We start from the raw sequence: 17,984 nt of genomic DNA, 5'->3' as shown, positions 1-17,984 counted from the left end.
GCTGGATTTCATTGTCTACCTGTGATATAAGGCTCTATTTCTCAAAATGAAGTCTTTTTAATTTAGATGATAAAAAACCAAGCATATTCTGAGGTGCTAAGGACACTTTGCAGGAGAACTCAGATATGGTTATGTGAAATGGATGGCAATTCTTTGGGTTAGATGAAGAAATAAAATTCGGGTATTTTTTAGTATCAACAGACAGCATTGTTAAAGTACTTTAAGAGCTTGCATTGTCGTGTCAACTAGACCTAGGTTTGAGTCTTACTAACTGAGTGGTTTTGGGCAATTTATTCATTGGTCTCAGCCTGTTTTCTCATCTGTAAAATGGGGACAATACTAGTACCCATCTTAGGACTGATATGAAGAGTAAATGAGATAATGAAAGGACAGTGATTAGCAGTGTTTGGCATATACTACAATTCTAGATTGATTACTTATAATTGAAAGGAAGATAAGCCCATAGGTAAAAAGGTTGATTATAAATTTTATAAAATATTTCGTCAATGGTCATAGAGGCAAGGCTTAAATTTTATTCAGGGATCAAGCCATAGAACTATTCCTAACAGAGAAACCTGGGAGTTCTCTGTTCCAAAAGCAGTGTAGGAAAAAAACTACTGATTAAGAAAAACTATTTCTAAGCTCCTTCATATAAGGCTGAGTGTTTCTATAATTTCTGTTCAATTGCATTGGTCCTCAAATAGGGATGTTGTAGTTAAGCCTTTATAAAAGAGTCTTATCTACTCTGGGAAAATTTGTTTTCTGAACTTTCTCCTGAGCCTAAAGTCTTGTGATGCTCTTTGTCTTCTTTAATTTCAAAAACCAAGGAACACTTAAAGGAGTCTTGGTGAGAAAAGGTTGATTTAGTTTCTGAAATGATTTTCATGTGTCATATGACTCAAAGTTTTGGCAGATTGGTTCTTTATTTAGCTATGGGATAATGCTTGTGAAGTTATGGCATATTTCAACCATTAGAAAAGTAGAACTCCCTGTGTGTATATGCTTATTATTTATTCATTAGCAAGGAACGTAATTACTTTCTGACACAAGTTCTTGAAGATCAATTCTTGAGATGGATCATAAATCCAGAGTGTTACTTTTGGATACAAAAACCAGAGAGCTGGCTGCTTTTTACTCTGGTATTCCTCCTTTCTACATAGCAGTTTAAAATTTCTCATAACACCAGAGAGAATTGAGTACGGAAACCTATAACTTTGGTGGAGACAGCAGTAGGAATTAGTCCCCTTGGAAAACTAGGAGAGAGAGGGCCGGGAGTTGAAGTGACAGTGCTGAGCGGGAGTTAGCTGAAGCCGTGCTGTGGCGGAGAGCGAATTGTTAGGAAGAGTTTGCTCTGCTTTATCCATGGCTGTACAGTCCAGTTTGGTTTGTTCCAGTATGGAATAGGTATTGGCATTTTGGGTGGGATAACCAGTTATGAAATCCTTCCCTGTGAATTGCAGTTCATTTAGCAACCTTAGGACTCTAAATGCCAGTAGAATTCCCGCAGTGACAATTAAAAAACGAAACAAAACAAAAAACACCTCCACATATTTCCAGATAACCCCCATGGAGATGATACTATTTCCCACTTGAGAATTAATGGTTGAAGTTTGTATTTAAAACAGTCTTCTCCTCAAATCTAAAGTCATGTTAGAGGGGCTACTTGGGTGGCTTAGTTGGGTAAGTGTCCCACTCTTGGTTTTTGGCTGAGGTTGTGATCTCAGGGTCGTGAGACCGAGCCCCATTTCGGGTTCCATTGGTGGGCATGGAGCCTGCTTGAGATTCTTTCCCTCTCCCTGTGCTCCTCCTCACATCCCCATCCGATGTCTCAAAAGAAAACGGAAGGAAGGAAGGAAGGAAAAGAAAAAGAAAGTCAGTCAAGTAGAGGTTCATAGAGAAGGAGATGCTCATAAGACAAAATAGTAGATAGAAACTTGTATAATGAGAGCAAATGGTAAAAAACATTGAGTGGTACACAGAGAATACATTTTTAAAGGGTAAAACATCCATGTCCTAGGTTATTTTTGGTTTGTTGTGAATTGAAGGCATAAATTATTTTTTAATCTATAATTGTTTTCTTTGGCCAGAAAGAATTAAATCAGGGGTTATAATTAGCTATGACTAGTTAGACTTAGTGAATAGATTTCCTATTTCTCCTTTATTGAATTGTTCATCAGTGGCTGCCTTTCTGACCACATCCTTTCATGCTTTGATATATATATATATTTTTAAACACAGTAATTTGATGCTGGATGATGGCTCCTGTGATTGTTGTTTCTAAAGTCCAACTGTAAATACGTTAAGTTTTTGTGACTGCTTAGTAACCATTGGTTCTATAAACATTACAAAGAATAAAAATACTGTTATTTAGATAAGATAATTGGAGGTAATTGCTTGCGAAATGAAAACACGATTGTCCAGTTTAGTAATCTAGAACCTATGTGTATATTTTTTTTCTTCTTTGTAAAATGAAGTTAACTGAATTGAAATGAAACAGCATTCTGGATAGTGATATTTTTAGTTGAATAGGATCAAGAAACTGTAACAGAATGTTTTTCTTGGAACTACTTTTAGGTAGAGTATCTTTATGTGTGGCCAGCTAGAGAGCTCTTACTGAGTCCCTCAAGTCAGGGATACCATGCTCCAGTTAGAATTATGTCAGCCGTGTCTTCTTCCAGTACCATTAGTTTTTTAGTTTTAGGCTTTTACAGGGATTCTTTCAGATTAATTAATTAGGATGTTCCATTCTTTTTGCATTTTGTAGCCTGGAGAGAGTTTTAGATTAGACTAACAATTTTCTTACAAGGTAAAAGAAGAAGTACTAAGTAATTTTATATGCAGACACCCATGGCTTTAGAAATATGGCAACTATTTTTACTCTGATGTTTGAAAATCCCAAGGTAATTAGAAACAGAAAGAACAGAACGTACACTCATAAGTAAAGCAAGTCACTTGGTATAATGTAGATTCTGGCTTGTGTTATTAATTTCATGTTTAGTTGTTGAAATTTGTGTAGTTGTGGTTTAAAGTTACTTGTGTTCCTGTCCTTATTTTACTTTTGGATTTCACAACAGAGATCAAGTGTTGGTTATATTCTGTGGCTGAGTAGTCTGCATTTTGAGAAAGATCAGGGAATTGGTATTTAAAAGTGTTCATAGAACAAAAATATTTTGCAATGTGTTGATACATGATTTTAGTTCCCATAATATTGACAAATGTTGAATAGTGTGCCATATTCGAAGTAATTGGATTTATTGTAAACAAATAAAAGCTTGATAAAGCTTAACAATATTTCACATCAAGGAAATATGTTACCTAGTAGCAAACAGCATTGAAACTGTGCATATTTTCCTGTTGTAGTTTTGTTCTTTTTACTAAAAGATTAAAAGAAAAGAAAACTGCTGGCTTATTTTTATTTTTTAAATTTTTTTCATTATGACCCTTCAAGGTTTTTGTGTTGTTACATTTGAAGTCTTAGTTTCTGGTGGAGAAATATTTGTATTGCTCTGTGCAGTTTCTTAGATTTGGAAAATAAAATAAATGAAAGTTTAGAGTTTGCCTCTGGGGTCAGACTTGGCATATCAAGCAAAGTAGAAATAAGATCAAGCATTTATGCAGCCTTATGACCAGTCCTCTTAGATTTTTCAGAGCTTAATGTAAGTCAGCCATGGGCAGTTTATCTAGTGCCTTAGTCACCAAAGAGTTGTAGGGTTAGGGCAGAAATAGTAAAGGAAAATACAGGTTGGGAGTTGGCATAACTGGGAATCTTGGCTTCACTACAAACTAACTTCGAGCCTCAGATTTCTTATCTTTGGAAGTGGATAAAATATGCCCATAAGTGATAAAATATTGAAGTTTTACAACAACTGCACCTACTTCCTAAGGGAGTTATGAGGATCAGAGTACCTGCCTGTCAGAGTCCCTGGCACATAGTAGATTCTGGGTAAATGTCAATTTTCTTTAACAGTGACATAACCTGCCTATCTTTCCCTCCTTTCTCAGCCTGTTTTTGCCTGTGAGCAAAGTATTCTACAAGGATGCTCATTTTTCAGAGTCTGCAGCATGGACAGACAGAACACCTGTCCCTGAACAGAATCCTCGGGGTTTTTTTCCTTCCATCTTACATAATCCTCTATGGCACTACTATCTAGTAGAACTCTTGTAATGGTGGTGAAAATGTTAGTGTGTTGTTCATGACACGTTTGCACATGTGGCTATTGAGCACTGAAACTGTGCAGCGCAACTTTCATTATAAGTCATCAAATATGGCGAGTGGCTATTCTATTGAACAACTCAGCTCTAGAGCTTACATCTTTTAATTCTTAATGACACATAAATTATGTGATATTGGCCACATGCAGGGAAGGTACAGAAAGAATTTAGAATTCGTTTTAAATTGGTGTAAGTCAGCAGAGTATCTGGTTGATACTTGACTGATACCCCATTACGTGGACTCTTCACTGCTTATTCCCTTACAACTTGTGAGAAAATTACAGCAGTTATTTTTCTCAAAAGTACTTTAGAATTTTTAAAGATATTAACCTAAAAAATTCATAATTCCAAATCTTACTGTTCCTCTAGGAGGCTGAACTATATATTGCAGAAAGCTAGGGATTTCAGAAGCACATTTTTTATATAGTTTTTATTGCTTTGCAAAATAATAATTATTCTGTAGTTTTTTCCACAGAGGAAGAACTAATGTGATTGAATAGATTTTTCGAGTTGCTGAAAATGAATGGGTAGTTTTCAGAGAATATCAACTTATTATTTAGTTTTTAAAAAAGATATCCTTGTCTTTTGATGATTTTAGAAAGAGTGAAGTCATGAAAAGTGATAGAATTGCCAACATATTCAAAAAACATTTATTCCTAATGTTATTGGCAAGGAAACTTTAGGTAACGGTATAATTATCACATCTTTAGAAGTATTTTCCAAGGGGTAACATTTTCCTTTTGGTTTCTAGAATTTTACAGTGAAAGTTAGCTATCATGAGTACTCTAAATTCAGCCTCTGTTATAAATGTATCCAAGCCCTTTGGAAAAGTTGCACAATGACCACCAAATGAGAGCTGATTCTTTCCCTTGCCATTCTCCTGGCATATTAGTGGACCATTGAAAGATAAAAGACTTAAAACAGATTGAAATCAAGTTTGGGAATGATACTTATGTTGTACATGATTCCTCCCTTCTCTACTTAGCCTTTTCTGGCATTTTCATCAGTGACTTGGATTAAAGACATGCCTGTCAAATTTGCTGATAGTTATGTGGTTTTGACCTTGTATTATACATTTGGAATCCAGAAGTATCTGTACAGTCTGAGATGATGGGTTTGTAATTAGCCAAATACATTTTCAAAGAAACAACATACACTATTCCTTATCTGAACTTCATTACACAGCCCTAAGAGTATACACAAAAGTGAAGAACATGACTTGTTGCCAGGTTATATATAAAGAAGACGTAAGGGTTTTATGAGATTGTAATTCAGTACCAATCAGTAGTAAAATGTGGTTGACAGAACAGCTCCTGTTATTCTTAGTTTTATTAATGGAAATATAGTCAGCCAGAATAAGAGAGAGATGTTGCTGTTTCGTTTAGCAACAGATAAATTTATTGAGTGAGCCCAGATACAGTCTAGGGAGACACGACCTGGATATTTGTGTTTTGATCTCTATTTAGTGAGACTTTTAACTGTGGGACCATATTGAGAGAAGACTGAAAAGGGAATTTAATATGTTGGTTGGAGGGACAGGGCATGGAGGGTAGTAATTGGCTTTGAACAAAAAATAGACATTGGTGCGAAGGTTGGCAGTGATGGATGTCTCCACATAACTTAGAGATTTATCACTTCTGTGGAAGAAGGATTTGACTTTGATGTGATTTTAGGAATATTTATTGGACCAGAGGGAAAATGATACAGAGAGAAAAATTTGGAGCCAGTAAAAGGAAAGTCAGAACTCCATTTAATAATGAAATGGACTGTGTCTTTGGTTGCTCAAGTGTCGCAACCTGAAGGGCATGTCAAATAAGAGATTTAAATTTTAGGTATGTAGTTGGACTAAATGGCTTGTACTGTCCTTCCATCTAGCATCCCAGAGAGTTTGATTAGTGGAGAGGAAAAGGGATTCAGAAACATTGCAAGCAGTTTGGGAAGGACCATTCACATTCACATGTAGTTTGCTGCCATGCCCACCCACAGATTTTTAATTTCTTGTACCACTATTAAATCTAACTCTAAATTTACAATTGAATGGTTAGGAGAGAGTACATTCATTTTTTATTCTCTTTTTATTTATTTTATTTATTTCTTTAGTACATTCTCTTTTTATTTCTTTGCCTTTCCAGTCATTACACCTTTTTTAGTCTTATAGATAGTAGAATCTCCTGTATGGGGGAAGGGGAAAGGGAGAATGAGGAAGGGAGGGAACTTCTTAAGGTTGAAAAATTAGCTCCAGACAGCCTGTCCTTATAAAATTCTTGGGCAGTGAGTTTGAGTAAAAGGTCTGTTAAATGTTGTACGGAGGAAGTAAAAGCATATGAACAGTTATCAGTTACTTTAAGGGAGATAGAGAATTAGAGTCTTGTAAGTAGAAGAAATTTATTTTCCTGTATAATAAGCATGAATTTTGTGAAGTAATTGTTGTTACCAGGAACGTTACGATTGAGGGATATGCCGCCCATTAGTGCACTTGGATAAAGGTCTCACCACATCCCTTGGGCCTTAGAAAAAATTTCTTTTGACTGTCAACAGTTGTTTGAAAATATGAGGGGTGTTCCATTTCATGAGAAGTAGGGTGTGTAACAGTTAAAGTTTATACACCTAAATCTGACTGTACTTATTAAATTATGGGTGGGAGACCTTTAGAATGTTACTTAATCTCCCTGTCCCTCAATTTCTCCATGTATCTAATGGAGGTGTTAATAATACTACCTGCCTTAGAGGTGTGTTTTAAGAATAATTTACTATATGTGGAAAATAATTGGAGTAGTATCTGGTAGCTAGTAAGTGCTATATCAAGCTTCAGTGTTATTTAATATGCATATGTGAATACACTCTCCTACACTGCTTCAAAGCTGAAGTCTTAGTTTATAAGAAATATTGCATGTCCACATAACCATAAATTTTGTGTATTTGTGGGTTCAGCTGTATGATAATATTAGCACTATCATCAGAAACACTTGTTTATTTCTTTTTTTAAAACTACTGAAGAAAATAGGCTTCTGAATCCTCTTTGAATAAGCTGTATTCTCAACTGTCGTAATCAGGGCGTTAAAAACCCCAGCAGAGGAGTTGGAAACTAGTGCCAGGAGAAGGACTCACATACAGTAAACTGTTAAAATTGTGGAGAAACTTTGCCCATATCTGCTTTCCTTGCTCTGCACAAGTTAGTAACACCATGCCTCTTCAGTGCACTAGGCAGTAAATATTCTTAGAAAATTTGGTGATAATATAACTACAGTGGATTATCACCTCTTGTGTTTGACTCTCTTTGTCTTGGCTGCCCTCTAGAGTTGGTGGAAGAGGATCTTACAGGAATAAGATTTCTGTCCACTGCATCCAACATGTTGTAATGCTCATTAAGTTGAGCAGATGAATGACTGTCCTCTCTCTGAGGCCTGTAACAGTTTTGTGGCTCCTCTCATATTAACCAAGTTATAAAAATGCTTAAGTTCATTCATGAATTGTGTTTACAACTCACATACATTGATGAATAATAGATTCTGTCTGCTGTGTAATTAAGAGAGGTGAAGTGTAGGATGCAAAATTTATTAGTTCATGTTCTTGGTTGCAGCCAACAGAATTCTTGTGTCTGTCACCAAAACTGTGTCAGTGGAGATAACAGCAAGACTATTGTTGTTGGGGTGGTCCAGCCCAGCTTTGCTGCTTGTACTTTCTTTTCATCTTCATCAACTGCTCTTTATGGCCTTTCCCATCTGGTTCCCTCATCCACTCCATTCTCCTGCTGTACTGCCTATTGCACTTCTGTGACTTACTCTTTTTAGGGCTTTCTTTGTCCTGGGTTATGAAGGCCGAATGGGGATGAGCCTTGGACGTTGGATCCTAATTCTTCCAAACAACACAAAATAAAAAGTCATTTCTTCTACTATGTGTAGGTGACTTGATGTTTAAGAGTAAGTAAGGCAGGATAAGACCTGAGTGGGCCCAAAGGTCAAAGCTCATCCTTGCTTTATTTGGACCAATCATAATCAGTATTCATGTCTGGAATTGTGAGAGAACTTAAGAAATTTTGGAGCTAAACCACATTTTAAGACTAGTTTTATGTTTCCCCATTTTAAAGCTTTAAGTGGGTTCTTATATGCCGTGTTAATTGAGAAGAGCAGATTTCTTTCCTGATGGGCCTGATATATTTTGAAAAGTTTAGTTTTTCTTAGGACATTTGCAAACTTTAAAATAATGAATGGCACTTTTATTATTAACTATTTTCTCCATTAAAGATGGTGGGTCATAGAGAAGCTAAATAACTAATGCCAAATCACATAATGGGTGTCTGTAGAGCCAAGAACAGGAATCAGTCCCACCTGTACTTAAAAACAGACATATCCTTTCAAGCTGTTATAACTTGTAGCTACTATAAGAATATTTTTGCCACTGTATTTATTTATATTAAGTGTGATTCAGTTCTTCAGTTCCATGTGTCCTTGAATTCTCAAGTGGAGAATTGTCATTCTGATTTTCTAATCTTCCTTCTTCTCCTATTATTACTAAATAGAAAGATATTTTTGTTGAGCTGCATGCTATGTCCTACCCCTTCCTACTGATCTATAAGCTTTTCCATTGGCTTTCTTTCTGTTTCCTGCTGCTTTCTTGCTTCCTAATTGAAGGGAGGATTCAGACCCATCCAGGTAACAACTACTGGTTCTGCATGGCCTCTTTATTACTCTGTTCCCTTATTATTACAGTGAGATTGATTGTTTGCTGATGAATATACATGCATTCACGGTGAGAATTTATTGTTGGTATATTGTTTCAAGGCTTTTAAGCCTGCAGTGAGAGCCATAAATAACCACAGGTACTGGCTGCCATTTGATAAATTTGAGTTCTTCTCCTTCCAGACCATTCTTAAGTCTGTCTAAATTTTCCACTTTTATTGCAAACTATTAAAGAAAGCAAAATTGGGTCCAATTTAATATGGGGTTGCCACTTTTTAGAAAAGCAAGGCCATTCCCTTCATGTAATAAATCGGCATGTGACAACTCTCCTGATAGTTTTGCTTTTAACTTGACTTCGATAGACTGAGATGAAAATCTTTATGTCTAGAAATATTTTATAAATTACTTGAATGGTAGCTTTTTAGGGGATTGCTTTTAATTTTTAATATAAGTACTTTTATATAGTAGAACAACTTTTAGAGAAACACAAGCTACTCCTTTTGTTATTTTATCACATTTTAAAATTAATAATTATGGCATATAATTTTTTGTTTAAGATAGCTGAGGCCTCATTTTAAAAGTGAGAGTGCCTGACTGTTTTCATATATGTGATAGCACTGATCAAAACTTGCCTTAAAAATATTCTAGTATAGAATATTTTTAGTGATCCCAGCCACATGCAGTTTAGCCTCTTTTTGTGTATATTATATTTCCAATTCATTTGGTAAAATTTCTATTAGTGGACAAAAGGAGAAAGCTCAAGATAGTAAAATTTACACATTCCCCTTAGTAAAAAAAATAAATATTTTTTTTCTCCCCTCCTCAGTTTTTTCAGAGGCCTCAGATACAGCCTCCTAGAGCTACCATCCCGAACAGCAGTCCTTCCATTCGTCCTGGTGCACAGACACCCACTGCAGTGTATCAGGCCAATCAGCACATCATGATGGTTAACCATCTGCCCATGCCGTACCCAGTGCCCCAGGGTCCTCAGTACTGTATTCCACAGGTAAAGTATCGCTCAGGTTTGTGCGGTCCAGCAATAGAGTGGGAATTAACCCAAATTCTCATCAGAGGAAGCAGGAAGGGTGGGTGATGGCATTGGTTTTTAGTGGTATGTGAACTTTTCTGTTGGCTGTAAGTCTGGCCATTTTGTCATTTTCCATAATATTGTAAGGAAATATTTCTCTTCCATTTTTCTAAGATGTTTGAGAAATTATTTTTATTTTCTTGCTTTTACCCCATCCCTTTCCCATATCCATCTGCTCTAAAACAGACTCAGTAATTATGCTCTTCCTGTGATAACATTCAATTTCATTGAAAGCTACCAGCCTGAAATAATTTTACAGCAAGCTGATGTCTGTCTGTGCACTGATGTGCTGTAAGGTTTTTACCTACTGCACATCTTTCTCTTCATCCTCATTGCATTTTGATGGCAGGCAAGCATTTTTTAATGTATTTAACCAAGAGTTTTCACCTTATTTCAGTAATTGTCTTATACACACAAAAACTTTTTTTTTTTTAATAGTAAGCCATCTTCATATTATTTATAAATATCTTTAATTTCTCTTTTATAGTACCGTCATAGTGGCCCTCCTTATGTTGGGCCCCCACAACAGTATCCAGTTCAGCCGCCAGGGCCAGGGCCTTTTTATCCTGGACCAGGACCTGGGGACTTCCCCAATGCTTACGGTAAGTATGAAATACGGAGGAATTCCTGCTAGTTCGTTTTTGTGTTTGGTTGATCAGTTTAGTCAGTGAGGTTTTAGTGGTATAAAGAATTTTTAAATAAAATGTGCAAACAGTTCTGAATCAAAAGCTTTTTAGGGAGTGATTTACACGGAAAGGGTATTATAGAACTATATTTAGTTAATGACACCACCTGAAAGAGCTGGTAATTCTGTTGCAAAGAACCCATGTCTTAAGGTTCTGAATCTGCAACCAACTCATAATTACTTAGATTTTTATTGCATTTTTGCTGATGGAATAAATATACAGTTGGCTGTTGAACATCACAGGTTTGAACTGTATGGGATCACTTAAACATGAATTTTTTTGACAGATACAGTATGGTACTGTAAATGTGTTTTCTCTTACAATTTCTTTAAAAACTTTACCTATCTCTTAGCTTAACGCTTTTGTAAGAATATATATATGTAGTACATATAACATAAAATATCTGTTAGCTGTTTACATTATTGGTAAGGCTTCTAAGTCAGCAGTAAGCTATATTAGATAAGATTTTGGGGCTTCAAAACTTATACATGGATTTTGGACTGCATGCAGGCGAGCAGAGGGTGCCCCTGATGCGTGTGTTGTTCAAGGGTCAGTTATAACTTATCTCCCTTCCATGATTTCTTTTTCTCCAAACATTTAACACCATTTACCAAAATGTTTGTTAACATTTTCCTGCTAGAATATAGTATCCACAAAGACAATGAATTTTATTGTTTTGTTCACTCTGGTATCTCTAACACCTAAAATAGTGATGAGGTATTGGAGTGGGATGCCTGAGTATAATTCAGTGTTTCTGTGATTCCTTTTCTGCAAAATTGTGATAAGATCTGTGTCATAGGAAGGTTATGAGAATTAGTGAAATGAAAATGTCTTAAAAAAATCACAAATGTTTTTAATGTAGAGAAATAAGTGACATGTTTATACTTTGTGAACCAGTACTAAGATGACTTATTCCATAAATTTCTAGCACATATTATACTTGGTTTATTATATAGAACGTGAATTTTAAGAGTTAAAATCAGCAAATTCTTGAAAAATTAAACTTTAGGATTCACTAAGCATTGATCTTTTCTGCTACCAGTAAGGACATATTAAAATTTTAACTTGTTCTTTTAAGATAGTGTAATCTATTTTATTTTATTAATTAATTAATTTTTAAAAATTTTATTTATTTATTTGACAGACAGAGACCACAAGTAGGCAGAGAGGTAGGCAGAGGGAGAGGGAGAAGCAGGCTCCCCGACGAGTAGAGAGCCCAATATGGGGCTCGATCCCAGGACCCTGGGATCATGACCTGAGCTGAAGGCAGAGGCTTTAACCCACTGAGCCACCCAGGCACCCCAGTATAATCTACTTTTAGATAAATAGGTATCCACTCACCAATCTCCTAACATTGAGATTTAGTGTCTCAGTTCTTTACATCAGAATTAATTGGCATTAGAATAGCTCAAGAACATTTCCCTTAGGTTTTGAGGTGAAACAGGCCAAGGAACCAAGTGTTACCTGGTTTTACTACTTCTAGAAAAGGGAAAACTTTTCCTTTTTTTTTTTCTGTTTTTGTTTTTTAAGATTTTATTTAGTTATTTATTTGACAGAGAGAGACACACACACACATACACACAGAGAGAGAGAGACCAGAAGCAGTGGGATCGGGAGAGGGAGAAGCAGGCTTCCCGCCAAGTAGGGAGCCCAGTTGGGGACTCAATCCCAGAACCCTGGGATCCAGGACCTAAGGCAGAGGCTCACCGACTGAGCCACCCAGGAGCCCTGGGAAAACCTTTTTTTACAACTTGGTTACTATTGCTTGTGAGACTGCCAGTTGCAAAATGATACACTTCATAATGTCATGAAATGGTTTTACTGAAGTTGTATTTTTACTAGGAAATATTTGATATTTTCTTTGACGTGGAATGTTGCCAGTACTGTTGGCATCCCTTGTGAGCCCCTTGAAGTTAGTTTGAACTCTGGGTTTTCATACCATTTAGTATCTTTGTAGTTATTCTTTAATTTAAATCCATTTACAATTTTTTTCCATTTTAAGAAAGATTTTAGTTATTTATTCATTTTATTTATTTGAGAGAGAGATTGAGCGTGCAGGGAAAGGAGTCCAGGGAGAGGGACAAGCAGATTCTCCTCTGAGGGCAGAGCTGACATGGGGCTCAATCCCAGGACACTGAGATCATACCTGAGCCAAAATCAAAAGTCAGATGTTTTAAGTGACAGAGCCACCCAGGCATCCCCAATAAAAATTCTTTTTAAGTATAAAATTGACAGTTGGTATCATCAAGAATTTATTGAATAGAAAACCTGTAAGTGAAACTGACTGGCAGAGAAAGCATGCTAAAATCCACAGAATTTTCTCTTTCAATCCCAAGTTGTAATGGGAATGCAATTGTATCATCTTTTTTTTTTTTTTTTTTTTTTTTTGTTTTATAAACATATAATGTATTATTAGCCCCAGGGGTACAGGCTTGTGAATCACCAGGTTTATGCAATTCTATCTTCTAATTCACAAAATCATTTTGAAAGGCTTCTCACTGAATTCTAGTCTGTTTATTTACACTTTACATAATTTTTTGACACAAAATGTTGTCATTACAATTGTGTTGTAGATCTGTGCCAGCCTTCTTTATTGCTCTTAATACTACTGCAGTATATATAGAAACAATATAAATGAGTTTACTGGTAGGGAAATATTTTTCTGATTTGTATATACAGTATTATAATGTATTTGGCTTTATTTCTATCACTTATAGACTGGCAACCCTCAGTTTGTTTTGTGAGAGTTAAGAGTCTCTTATGGTTTGTCTCCCTCCCGATCCCATCTTGTTTCATTTATTCTTTTCCTACCCCCAAGACCCCCACGTTGCATCTCCCCTTCCTCATATCAGGGAGATCATATGATAGTTGTCTTTCTCTGCTTGACTTATTTTGCTAAGCATAATACCCTCTAGTTCCATCCATGTCCTTGCAAATGGCTTGGCTACATAGTACTCCATAGTATATAGATACCATATCTTCTTTATCCATTCATCTGTTGATGGACATCTAAGTTCTTTCCATAGTTTGGCTATAGTGGACATTGCTGCTGTAAACATTCGGGTGCACGTGCCCCTTCAGATCACTACGTTTGTATCTTTAGGGTAAATACCGAGTAGTGCAATTGCTGGGTCATAAGATAGCTCTATTTTCAATTTTTTGAGGAACCTCCATGCTGTTTTTCAGAGTGGTTATACCAGCTTGCATTCCCACCAACAGTGTAGGAGGGTTCCCCTTTCTCTGCATCCTCGCCAGCATCTGTCATTTCCCAACTTGTTAATTTTAGCCATTCTGACTGTTGTGAGGTGGTATCTCATTGTGGTTTTGATTTGTATTTCCCTGATGCCAAGTGATGTGGAGCACTTTTTCATGTGTCTGTTGGCCATCTGAATGTCTTCTTCACAGAAATGTCTGTTCATGTCCTCTGCCCATTTCTTGACTGGATTATTTGTTCTTTGGGTTTGCTAAGCTCTTTATAGATTTTGGATACTAGCCCTTTATCTGATATGTTCTTTGCAAGTATTTTCTCCCATTCTGTCAGTTGTCTTTTGGTTTTGTTAACTGTTTCCTTTGCTGTGCAAAAGCTTTTGATCTTGATGAAATCCCAATAGTTCATTTTTGCCCTTGCTTCCCTTGCCTTTTGCGATGTACCTAGGAAGAAGTTGCTGCGGCTGAGGTCGAAGAGGTTGCCGCCTGTGTTCTCCTCAAGGATTTTGATGGATTCCTGTCTCACACTGAGGTCCTTCATCCATTTTGAGTCTATTTTCATGTGTGGTGTAAGGAAATGGTCCAATTTCATTTTTCTGCATGTGGCTGTCCAATTTTCCCAACACCATTTGTTGAAGAGGCTGTCTTTTTTCCATTGGATATTCTTTCCTGCTTTGTCGAAGATTAGTTGACCGTAGAGTTGAGGGTCTATTTCTGGGCTCTCTATTCTGTTCCATTTATCTGTGTGTCTGTTTTTGTGCCAGTACCATACTGGCTTGATGATGACAGCTTTGTAATAGAGCTTGAAGTCTGGAATTGTGATGCCACCAACGTTGGCTTTCTTTTTCAATATTCCTCTGATTATTCGAGGTCTTTTCTGGTTCCATATAAATTTTAGGATTATTTGTTCCATTTCTTTGAAAAAAAAATGGATGGGATTTTGACAGGGATTGCATTAAATGTGTAGATTGCTTTAGATAACACAGACATCTTCACAATATTTGTTCTTCCAATCCATGAACATGGAACATTTTTCCATTTCTTTGTGTCTTCCTCAATTTCTTTCATGAGTACTTTATAGTTTTCTGAGTATAGATTCTTTGCCTCTTTGGTTAGGTTTATTCCTAGGTATCTTACAGTTTTGGGTGCAATTGTAAAGGGGATTGACTCCTTAATTTCTCTTTCTTCTGTCTTGTTGTTGGTATAAAGAAATGCAACTGATTTCTGTGCATTGATTTACTGAATTCCTGTACAAGTTCTAGCAGAGTTAGAGTGGAGTCTTTTGGGTTTTCCACTTATAGTATCATATCATCTGCAAAGAGTGATAGTTTGACTTCTTCTTTGCCGATTTGGATGCCTTTTATTTCTTTTTGTTGTCTGATTGCTGAGGCTGGGACGAGGAAAAACAATTTAAAATAATTTTTCATTATGAAAGTAAACAAGTTAGTGAGAAAAATACAAATAATATGGAATGTATAAAGTTGAAGTAGCCAGTTTTTTCCCCTTCTCCATTCCCTAAGGAAATAATGATTTAATAGCTTAATATATACTTTTTCTTTTATATTTAAACAAGTTTTTAATATAAATGGTCACATACTATTTATAATATTCTAAATCTTTCTGTTATTTTTTCCCCTATCTCACAATATAGTCATGGACATCTTTCCATTTCGTTACCTATAGAATTTCAAATTACATAACATTACATTTTAGGTGAATGAATCATACATGATCATATATGAATCACAATGTATAATCCAGTCCTCTACTGATAGGCTTAGATTATTTTCATTATTTGGACAGATATTTTAGTTTTAAGGCTTATCATTAGTTAGTATGCTTTTATCAGACTTAAAAGTTGTGATCCAATAGTTCCCATCAGCTATAGGTCCTTCAGCTTTACCACCTCAGGGCAGCTATTCTGGCCTTACGGTCTAGAGGACATAAACATCCCCCTTCCTGTTTTCTCGTTTTGGAATCTCTTCTTCTCTTACCCTTCCACTCCCAGTTCTTCATTTCTCTCTGATCCTTGTCCCCCTTTACTCTTCCTCCTCTTCTTCCCAATCTTGGGTTCAGGTTAAAAGCAAGTATAAGGAAGGGGATCCTGGGTAGCTCAGTCGTTAAGCCTCTGCCTTCAGCTCGGGTCATGATCCCAGGGTCCTGGGATCGAGCCCCACATCAGGCTCTCTGCTCAGTGGGAAGCCTGCTTCTCCCTCTCCCACTCCCCCAGCTTGTGTTCTCTCTCTTGCTGTATCTCTTTCAAATAAGTAAATAAAATCTTAAAAAAAAAAAAAAAAAAAAGCAAGTTTAAGGAATGGAATCCTAATTCTCTGTTCTAAAGCACAGCAGTCCTTTCTTCTAGGGCAGAGGGCCTTCCTCTGGCAGAACTGGTAAGGAAAGAATCCTAGTCTTTTTCCTTCCTGCCCTAATGGTGGAGTTGGTGAGTTGGACAGTCTGTTTTGCTGAAGTCTTAGTCCTTTGTGCTTAGCTTACAGTTTACTCTAGGGTAATAATATTTTACTCCTCTATTCAGTTTTAATCTTGAACAATGATTCTTAAAGAATGTTTTTATCCTTACTGAAGTTCAGTAACCAACATCATAAAATCCTGTTAATACATTATAATTCTTGGAGTGTTTTATAGTGTTGAAAAGTAACTAATGAGTAGTATTTAATCAATGTCACTTTTCAGTTTTTCTCTCATCAGTGTTTCTTAAATATTTTGATGCCTTTTGTATCAGAAAATACCTCATGAAGACTGAAATTATTTTCAGCAAATGCTAGAGGTGATGACCCAAGGTGTGAAAATTTGGGTTTGGGAGCAAAAAGATACGGTTAACAGCGACAGTGATACTGAGAAAGAAAAAGAAAAGAGTGAGAATTTACATCGTTAAAAGATCCCATTCTAGGACAGCTGAGTTGTTCAGTCAGTTAAGCATCTGCCTTTGGCTCAGGTTATGATGTCAGGGTGCTGGGATCGAGTCTTTCATCAGGCTCCCTGCTCAGTGGGGAGACTCCTTCTCCCTCTGCTTGTACTCTCCTTCTCTCTCTTTCTCTCTGACAAATAAATAATATTTAAAAAAAAAAAAAGCGCCATTCTCCTTTGTTTCAAACCAGTATACTCTCCCTTTTTCTCACTGTACCGTGTGATTTTTTTCCTCCTCCTTTCATTTTTTTTTGCACTTTTTCTGAGCTCTGTGGGGGCTTGGGTGCCTTATTCAGCAGCTCCTAAGAGCTGAGGGATTCATTCATTATTACCCGTGGTGTCTAAGTGGGAAACTTTCTGGCATCCGAAGTATGTGTTCAGTGGAATGTTACTACTGTAATTTCGTTAAGCAACCAACTCTTTGTTTCGGCTCACATCATGATTTTGGGGTCCTGGGATTGAGCCCTGCATTGGACTCTGTGTTCAGTGCAGAGTCTGCTTGAGATTCTCTCTCCCTGTCCCTTTGTCCCTCCTGCTCATGCTCTTTTTCTCTCTCTCTCTCAAATAAATAAATCTTTTTTAAAAATACTGTGAATAGGCACCTGGGTGGCTCAGCCTTAAGTGTCTGCCTTCGCCTTGGGTCGTGATCCCAGAGTCCTGGGATCGACCCCCCATGTTGGGCTCCCTGCTCAGTGGGGAGCCTGCTTCTCCTTCTCCCACTTCCCCTGCTTGTGTCCCTCTCTCACTTTGTCCCTCTGTGTCAAATAAATAAATAAAATCTAAAAAAAACAACAAAAAATTACTGTGTTGATATGGTTGTATACTAACATTATTGTTCTGGGATGGGATAAACTGATGTTAATGTGCCAACCTGCATACTTAACTGCTATTTTTATATTGTTTCTGTGGGAAAATTTAGTTTTGGTAGGTTTTTGGAAGACCTACAGTGTATAAGACAATGTGGTAGGTATTTTGTAGGATATAAATGTTGAGATATTCTTCTTGCCTTTTAGGCTCTTGAAGTGCATTTGTTTGATATTTGTGTTTGTCTTTGGGGTTTTACCATTGAGAACAAATGTAAATATTGACCAGACCACTGGTTCCTAAATTTTTCTATATCCTAGTCAAATAAAATTTTTAAAAAGTACCGTAAAATAAGGGAAGAAACATACAGAACTATTCCCTTTT

The 17,984-nt window shown here is 36.5% G+C and overlaps 1 protein-coding gene across 29 annotated transcripts in view; it reads left to right on the top strand.

Moving 5' to 3' along the window:
• Nucleotides 1–17,984, top strand: part of EIF4G3 (eukaryotic translation initiation factor 4 gamma 3) — a 351,983-nt gene that overhangs the window by 183,489 nt on the left and 150,510 nt on the right. For 17 of the 29 annotated variants that reach the window (XM_059135849.1, XM_059135848.1, XM_059135840.1 and 14 more), the window contains 3 exons: nt 8,844–8,864; nt 9,718–9,897; nt 10,466–10,580. In XM_059135849.1, the coding sequence (XP_058991832.1) occupies nt 8,844–8,864; nt 9,718–9,897; nt 10,466–10,580 (316 nt within the window). The remainder of the gene's footprint in view (nt 1–8,843; nt 8,865–9,717; nt 9,898–10,465; nt 10,581–17,984) is intronic. The other 12 variants (XM_059135850.1, XM_059135847.1, XM_059135846.1 and 9 more) reach the window with 1 other exon arrangement.

Source organism: Mustela lutreola, chromosome 10, assembly GCF_030435805.1.
Source record: "Mustela lutreola isolate mMusLut2 chromosome 10, mMusLut2.pri, whole genome shotgun sequence".
NCBI lineage: Eukaryota > Metazoa > Chordata > Mammalia > Carnivora > Mustelidae > Mustela > Mustela lutreola.
Note: the sequence above shows the minus strand (reverse complement) of the source record. Positions and strands in the feature narration are given on the sequence as shown.